Source organism: Vombatus ursinus, unplaced genomic scaffold, assembly GCF_900497805.2.
Source record: "Vombatus ursinus unplaced genomic scaffold, bare-nosed wombat genome assembly UNPS02014811.1, whole genome shotgun sequence".
NCBI classification, from domain to species: domain Eukaryota; kingdom Metazoa; phylum Chordata; class Mammalia; order Diprotodontia; family Vombatidae; genus Vombatus; species Vombatus ursinus.
The window spans coordinates 7,171,215-7,179,902 of record NW_020954589.1 but is presented as its reverse complement, the minus strand read 5'-3'; the positions used below and the strand labels follow the sequence as shown (position 1 = coordinate 7,179,902).

Here is an 8,688-nt window from a genome sequence, read left to right as displayed (position 1 = left end):
GGGTAGTCAGCCAAATGGAGAAAACCTTGAACAGGTATAGAATGATGAGTAAGAAGAAAGATGAAAGACAGGGACAGATTTGGGCTAAGGAGGCTGGGTGGGGAGAGGTTAGGGTGAAAGGGAGAGACGGGGGTAACAAGGAAGGAAAGAATGTAAGGAAGAGAAAGGCAGGGTAAAGGTGGAATGTGATGTGATGAGAACCTCCAGTTGGAAGGAAAGAAATTATAGGATGATAAAGAAGATGCCAAAAAGAGAAAGGAGTAGGGGAAGGGAAGTGAGAAACTGGGAGTGAGAAAAGGGGGGGGAATAGTAAATGTTTAATTGAATTGAATGACAGTGGGAAGAGTAAGAGCAAAGAATATCATGAAGATATAAGTATGGGGGATAGATTTGGAGCCAGGAAAGACTGAGGAGAAGAGGAGGACTTGTGGAAGACCTCAATGTGGGGGGTGAAAGATAAGGGGTTCACCAGAGGAGAGGGGAGACAAAAGAGAAGAGGCTAGGGAGGGGCCAGCTGAGGGAGGGGATGAGGAGAAAGGGGGAGGGAAAACCTGCCCTATCTCCTCTCCCCTCCCTGACCTAATGTTATTCATCCTCTTCTCCTCCCCCTGCTTGTTGCCAGGCTCCCTCCTTCTTTCTGTCGCTGCCGAGACAGACGGACGCAGCTTAGGGAGCCTCTGCTCCAGGAGAAGAGTGACGTGTCTACAGAGGCACCCCAAACTCCTGCTGCTCTTCCCTCAGCCTCCTTCAGGACGGAGAGCAGGGCAGGTGCAAAGGCTCAAGAAACCAGCCTCAAGCCACCCTCCCTGCTCCCCCAGGTAAGCAAGGGATCTCATTGCATAGAGGTGCTACTGGGGGAGGAAAAAGAAAGGGGAATTGGGGTGCTCCCTTGACCATTGTACCGAGCCTAGTGATCTAAGAAAACCTCTTAGAACAAGCACTTTCAGTCAGAGGTGGAGGGAATAGGAGCAAAAATCGGCAAATAGGATACTTTGATTCTTGATAGAAGTGTGGGCTTTTGGGGGACAGGAAAAATCTAAAGGGGTGGTATTGGGTGGAAGAATGCTTGAGAACTGAGAAGGAATCAGAGGAGGGAACAGGGATCTGGATTCTGGGAGGGAGGTGGGAGAATGGGAGGGAATTAAAGGTTGAGTGTAGAACACCTGGCTCCCTGAGGCTAGTAAGGTTGGAAGAAGTGATGAGCTAGAGAGGCTGGATTAGCTGGATAGCTGGATTTCTGAGCTAAGTAGCAAGAACTGTGGGATGGATAGGGTGGATGCCTGGGTTCCAGGCAGGTAGCTGGTGGTAGCAGAGACCAGATGCCTAAGTCTGGGGAGAGATGGAAAAATTGGGTCTGTGGAACTTGGGGTGGTGTTCTGGTTTCTCATAAGGAAGCTAAGTTGGGGAAGAGCCAGTAATTGGTCAGGGTTGGGGGGGGGAGCAGGCTGGATCCCCGGGTTCTTTGGGAAGGGAGTGGGGACTCTGGGTGGAGGGGATGCCAAAATCTTGCTCTTGACCCAGAACTCTAAACTCATGACTCACGCTTCAGTGGGGCTGGGACCAAGTCTGAGTGAGATGCCCTCAGGGTGAAGGGGATCCTCGGTCTTCCCTTCATCGCCCTTCCAGGGTTCTCCTCAGCTCCTGTCTGTCTGAGGCTCTCCTTTCCCGCTCCGCCCCACTCCCTCACCAACCCAACCCTCCCCCCCCCCCCATGGCCAGCTCCGGGTGGGGCGGGCGGGCCCCCTTATCTTGCCTGGAAAGAATTTAATGGCTAGAAAACAGCTGGAAGTGGAACCAAGAGGAACTGGGAAGCAACTCGGAAATGCTGCAGCTGCTTTGGCCAAAGTGTCCAGCACTCCCCACTCCACCCCCCCCTTCCTCTCCTGGCCCCACCCCCTGCTTCCCGGATCCTGCAGCCTCACCCTAGCTTCCCTAGCCCTGGTTTCCCTTCATTTCCCTTCCTTTCCCACTTCAAGTCCCACTTTCCTTTGCAAATCAAGAGCCTAGTCTGGGCAATTCCATTCCATTCGTCACTCTCAAATTCTACCTCAAACTCCCTCAGACTCTGCTTCCATTGAGAATCTTCCTTTTATCATCCCAAACCCCATTTCTCTTCTGGAAAAGGAGTCTTGATCCCCCAGATTTCTCCTCCAATAAACCACTTGCTTCTATCTTTAGGACTGAGGCATCTCACTCTTTAACTCCTGGCTTGATCCCCATAAGGCCTGCCTATTCTGGGATACAAGGGGTTCCATGTTCTATTTCCCATGAGTCTCTTGCCTTATTTTGCTTCTGCTGTCGGGAACCAGATATATCTGGTTGTCTCTCCTAGTCCTAAATGGGATTGGGAAGAAGAGAGAGAGAGAGAGAGAGTGAGTCTGATTTTTGATAGGGTTGGACTAGGAATGGCCCTGATTTGAGCCTCCCTCCACCCCCCCTTGGGAGCTGCTGTCCCTGATGAGCAAAGTGTCAGAATTGGCCATGAATGATAAATACCGGGGAAGCTGAGTCACAACTTGGGCAGATGGGTTTCCTTTGCTGGGCCCCTCCAACAAAGAGAAGGAGGTAAAGAAGGGGGATGTCACTCCTCCCCAACATATACAATATAAGAGGGATGCCTCAGAACTACAGAGAAAATTTACATGAGGAAGGGTGAAAATGAGGTCTTCCCAAATACTGAAAGAAGACAGGATTCCCCTAATGATTTGGAATTATTCTTGATCTCTGATAAGGCAGGGGTAGGGAGTGAGGGGGATTACTCCCCAACCCTCAGATCTTTGGCAATAGGGTCCAATAAGGTCAAGAGCAGAGGGCACTACTTTTAGCCCCACTTAACAATCTTGCCTGTCCTTTCCAGTGGTTGATACTTTATCAAGAGCATCAGTTGTGGCAGAAAGCATATGCCAAGTCCCAAAGACCTCCTTGGATGTGTGGAAAGACAGTGAGCACCAGACTAGGTCGAGGAAGAAATTGTTTTCTTGATCTTGGTGTAGGGTATTTGGAAGAAGGAACAAAAGAGGTGGTCTAGTTAAGGGGTTGGAAACTAAGACAAAAATGTTAACGGAATCTTGGGCGGCACTGAGAGTCATAGTTTCTAGGAATAAATATCAGTCCTACTGTACTTTGCCCTGGTGAGTCCACATCTAGAGTCCTGTGTTCAGTTCTGGGAAAGATCTAGGCTAAATCTTCTCAGTTCCTTCAATATATCCTCATATGACAAACTCAAGGTCTTTCATCATCTTGGTTACTCTCCTCTGGACCTTGAGTTCATATGATGAGGATTAGTTGAAAGAACAGGGGATGTTTAGCCTGGGAAAGAGAAGACATAGGGGACACATGATATCTGGTTTCAAGTATTTGAAGTATTTGAGTATCTGACAGCCTCATTAACTGTCATTGTCAACAACTCTATTAAAGTTCTGTGATTCTGTATGTCTGAATCTGCCAGGCCTGGCAGGAAGGGCTCCAGAAATCCAGGGACTGGTTTTTGCCAAAATAATCTCCTCTATTGCTTAGCACCACCATGTTACACTGTTGTAGATGTTTGACCATGTTTTTTGAATTGATAAAAGAAAGAGACATTTTTGAAGTCTCGATTCTCTCTCTTGGGTACCTCTCTTTATTTTGGCTCGACAGTGGGGTTAAGTGACTTGCCCAGGGTCACACAGCTAGTAAGTGTTATGTGTCTGAGGCCGGATTTGAACTGAGGTCCTGCTGAATCCAAGGCTGGTGCTGTATCCACTGCTTCACCTAGTTGCCCCAGGGGTACCTCTCTTTAAAGAGAGAGATGAGGAGCCCTTCTCTGCCTTCTTGTTTCTGTTGTCAGTCTCACTAAGGGAGACCTTGTGGGCAGGCCTGTGTACCACACTCACTTTCTCTTAAGGAACTAATGTTAGAAAGTGTAAATGGTCCTTTGCTGCTGCTTACAAGTTACCCCAGACCTTCCCTCCCTTACTGCTCTAGTCCTCTTATTCCATCAACTGCATGTACCTGAGGTCACAAGATACCCTGATTTTTATCTCTATATGACCTTTCTCTATCCCTCCCCAACCCTTCTCTAGTTAAACCTAGAGAAGCTCTTCCTTTTTCTTCCTCTGTCCCCCACCTACCTTGGATTCTGCCTTCACTCTTTAGGTCTTTATTCCCCATAAACAATTCTTGTTTTCAGCTATCGTACTACCTAACCCCTTAGCAAGCTCCCTCCCCTTCTCCTATCCTTTCCTTAGTCCTAAATCTTAGCCATATTATTCCTCTTCCTTGGCCCTACAGCTTCTTTCTGCCCTTTACTCAAGCCCTATCTTATTCCTGGTCAGCAATATTGGTCCTATATTTATTCAGCTCCTTGACTCATTACGTCAATACTCTTCATATCTGGTCTTATCTTATTCATTTTTCCCAGTCCTCTAACCCTGGACTGATTTCATTTTTAACCCTAACTCTAACCTACTTTATAGCTTTAGCTCTGGCCCCTAGCTTCTTATTTGTTCTTGTCCCAAGCTATGCCCCAACCCCAAACCTGATCTTGTCCTCCCTCCTATTTCCGGTTAATAATTCTGCTTCTCTTCCTAACCTTGTCTTGCCCTGTCCTTGGTCCTAACCAAGATGCTGGGCCCTGTATAATCTTGGCTCTGTGTTTAAGCCTTGACATTTTCCCTGCCCTTACCTAGTCATTCACCCTATCTCTTTAATAACCCCAGTTTTTGTATATGTTTATAACTGCTTCCTTATCTTTAACCTTGGACCTCACCCTTGGTCCTGGCCCTAACTCTACATTAGTGCCTACCCTAGGCCATGATCCTAAGTGGTCCCTAGCCTTTTCTCTGTCCTAGCCCTAACCATAACTCTCCACAGAACACTGGCTCTGGCCCTGGAAATAAGGGAAGGGAATAATCATTTATTAAGTGCCTACTATGTGCCAGGCTCTATGCTAAGCACTAATTCTATTTCTTCCCCCATCCCTAGCTAACTTGGTTTTTGTCTCTGCCTAATCCTAGCCCTGGCTATGTTCCTAATGCTGATATTGAGTTCTGTTCCTAATTCTGATCCTGGTTGTAACTCACTCCAAACCAACTTTGTAAATTTGTCATTTGCCTGGCCACTTGGTATATTTAGCCTTTGTACAGGCTGAATTTTATTCATATGAATCAGGTGTTTGGATTGTGTGTTTGTTTCTGATGATAGTAATGTCCAGTTTGAGCTGGGTCCATATTAGTTCTTCTGCAAAGCCACCCTAACAACTTGCCTTCTTTCCCCATAGGCCCCTGAATGATATCCACCAGAGACTCCTTGGTCCCCAGCCTTGTCCTCTTGGTGCTGCTGGGGGTAGCAAGGGCTGGGCCCTTCCCTCCACGTTCCAATGGGACAGCCTCACGACTCCCACCCCGTCCAGGCGGGCGGACAGCAGGTCCTGGAGGCGGAGGATCATCCCCTAAGCTCTATGAGCATACAGTGGAAGGAGGTGAAAAGCAGGTGGTATTCACACACAGAATCAACCTGCCTTCTTCAGCCAACTGTGGCTGCCCCCCAGGTGCTGAACCTCCTGCCCCTGCGTCTGAGGTGCAGGCCTTGAGAGTGAAGCTTGAAGCCTTAGAAGAGCTGGTGAAGGGTCTTAAGGAGCAGTGCCATGGGGGGTGCTGCCCTGCTGCCGCCCAGGCCGGAACAGGTGAGTGGTCTCAGTGGGTGTCAAGTGAGGAGAACAGGGCATGCTGGTGAGAGGAGGGGCATTTGGAGAAGAGGTAGACAGGAGAAGAACTGGCCGGATGGGAGGAATCTCAGAGTGGCCAATGTAATCTGGAGAAGAAAGACTCATGTACTAATCTTCTTCCATGATTTCTTATCTTTACAGGGCAGACAGATGTGCGGAGCCTATGTAGCCGGCATGGTGTGTTTGACCTGAGCCGCTGTGCCTGTTCTTGTGAGTCAGGCTGGACTGGTCCCACCTGCTCAGATCCCACAATCCATTCAACCACCCCGCCTTGCCCTGATGAGTGCAACGACCAAGGTCGCTGTGTGGAGGGCCGTTGTGTCTGCTTCTCAGGCTATACTGGACCATCTTGCAGTTCATCTGCCTGCCCAGGAGACTGCCGGGGCCGGGGCCGATGTGTCCAGGGTGTATGTGTGTGCAGGGCTGGCTTCACTGGTGAAGACTGTGGGACCCGGGCCTGCCCCAAGGGCTGTAGCCAAAGGGGCCAATGTAAGGATGGGAAGTGTGTGTGTGATCCGGGGTACAGTGGAGAGGACTGTGGGGTGAGAAGCTGCCCCCAAGACTGCAACCAAAGAGGCAGGTGTGAGGATGGAAAGTGTGTGTGTGACCCAGGGTACAGTGGAGAGGACTGTGGAGTGAAGAGTTGCCCCCGAGGCTGCAACCAGAGGGGCAGGTGTGAGAATGGGAGATGTGTATGTGACCCAGGATACAGTGGAGAAGACTGCGGAGGTCGGAGCTGCCCCTGGGACTGTGGTGATGGAGGGCGCTGTGTGGGTGGGCGCTGTGTATGCTGGCCAGGGTACTCTGGAGAGGACTGTAGTACCCGGACTTGCCCTCGTGACTGCCATGGCCGGGGTCATTGTGAGGATGGGGAATGCATTTGTGAACCTGGGTACAGCGGAGATGACTGTGGGGTACGGAGCTGTCCCCAGAACTGCAACCAACGTGGGCACTGTGAAGATGGGCGCTGCGTGTGCTGGCCAGGCTACACCGGGGATGACTGTGGGAGCCGAGCCTGCCCTCGGGACTGCCGAGGCCGAGGTCGCTGTGAGAACGGGGCATGTGTCTGCAATGCTGGATACAGCGGTGTAGACTGTGGGGTTCGGAGCTGCCCTGGGGACTGCCTAGGCCGAGGTCGTTGCGAGAATGGCCGTTGCATGTGCTGGCCTGGCTACACAGGCAAGGACTGTGGAACCCGAGTCTGCCCAGGGGACTGCCGAGGCAGGGGCAGGTGCCAGGATGGGCACTGTGTCTGTGAACCTGGCTACACAGGTGACGACTGCGGGATCCGTCGATGCCCAGGTGACTGCAGAGGCCGAGGGCGGTGTGAGGATGGCGTGTGTGTATGTGACAGGGCTTATACTGGAGAAGACTGTGGGCAAAGGAGCTGCCCGGGAGACTGTCGGGGCCGTGGTCGGTGCCAGGATGGGTTCTGTGTCTGTGATACCGGCTACACGGGAGAGGACTGTGGGATAAGAAGCTGTCCCCGGGACTGCAGCCACCAAGGTGTCTGCCATGATGGGATGTGTGCCTGCTGGGAGGGCTACGCAGGAGAAGACTGCAGCCTGCGGACCTGCCCGGGGAACTGCAACCGTCGGGGCCGATGTGAAAATGGCCACTGCGTGTGCACCGCTGGCTACACGGGCCCTGCCTGTGGCACCCGCACCTGCCCTGGGGACTGCCGGGGCAGAGGCCAGTGCGTGCAGGGAGTCTGTGTGTGTCAGGAAGGCTACAGCGGGGAGGACTGTGGCCAGGAGGAGCCAGTGGCTGGAAGCTGCTCCGGAGGCTGTGGACTGCGGGAGCTCTGCCGAGCTGGCCAGTGCGTGTGCGTAGAGGGCTTCGAAGGTCCTGACTGTGCCATGAGGACCTGTCCTCGGGCCTGCCGGGGTCGTGGGTTGTGCCAGGAAGGGAGCTGCGTATGCCAAGACGGCTATGCCGGAGAGGACTGTGGGGAGGGTGAGTCCAGGGGCCCCAAAGACTCAGGGCTAGAGGGGAGAGGGGAGGAGGAGGAGGGTGTATCTGGATCCTCAGAGAAGAAAAGGGAGTTAATGGGGGAAGCCAAGGCTGTAGAACACTGCTTGGGAGAACCTGGGGAGGAATCACATCCCCAAATGCCAAAAGCCTTCTAAGAGCCTGCATATTGGAGGGAAGAAAGATATGAGAGGGTGAGATGAAAGGAGCTGACGAGAAAGTAGGAAGCCAAGCAACAAGAAGGGGCCGGAAATCTGGAGCTGCAGATTCTACTCTCCTGGGAGCCTACCCCATAGAACCTATTCTCCTTTTTTTCCTTGTCATCTTACATTCAATATTGTTATTGTTATTATGACTGACATTTACATATCACTTTAAAGTGTGCAACATGCTTTACATACATTATCTCACTGGATCCTCACAATAACCCTATGATGTGCCACAGGTATTATTTTCCCCATTTTAAAGATGAGAAAACTGAGGCTCAGACAGGCTGAGCAACTTGCCCAAAGCCACCTTGCTCCTAAGTGTCAGAAATGAGAATCAATCCCAGGTCTTTCCTGACTCGATGCTCAGCTGGGCAGCAAAGTGAATAGAGAACCCTGGATCTGGAGTCAGGAAGACCTGAGTTCTACCTCAGACCTACCTGTGGGAGACCCTGGGCAAGTCATTTAACCTCTTCCTGCCTCAGTTTCCTTATCTGTAAAATGGGGACCCTACTTCCCAGAGTTGTTGTAAGGATAAAATGAGATATCTGTAAAGTGCTTTAAAAACCTTAAAGTGTTACATAAATGCTAGCTATTGTTGTTATTGCTGTTCTCACTGTCCTAATGCTTCAAAATCATTTGGAGTCACGTTAGAGGAGTTAAGGAGATGGTGTAGGTTCCCAGATCTGTGTGACTAAAGTGCTTCAGTTTGAGTGGGACCATAGTTCCTAGACAGAGCTTTATCATCAAGGTTCTCATCCTTACTCATTCACTTCCATCCAGCTAGGAGGGAGAGATCAGAACACT

General features: G+C 50.9%; 1 protein-coding gene across 5 annotated transcripts in view; it reads left to right on the top strand.

Annotated features, from left to right (window-relative positions):
- The first annotated feature begins 650 nt into the window (after nucleotides 1-650).
- Nucleotides 651-8,688, top strand: part of TNXB (tenascin XB) — a 55,461-nt gene continuing 47,423 nt past the window's right edge. For all 5 annotated transcript variants that reach the window (XM_027876329.1, XM_027876328.1, XM_027876326.1 and 2 more), the window contains exons 1-3: nucleotides 651-818; nucleotides 5,258-5,662; nucleotides 5,846-7,660. In XM_027876329.1, the coding sequence (XP_027732130.1) occupies nucleotides 5,266-5,662; nucleotides 5,846-7,660 (2,212 nt within the window). In that variant the 5' untranslated portion in view covers nucleotides 651-818; nucleotides 5,258-5,265. The remainder of the gene's footprint in view (nucleotides 819-5,257; nucleotides 5,663-5,845; nucleotides 7,661-8,688) is intronic.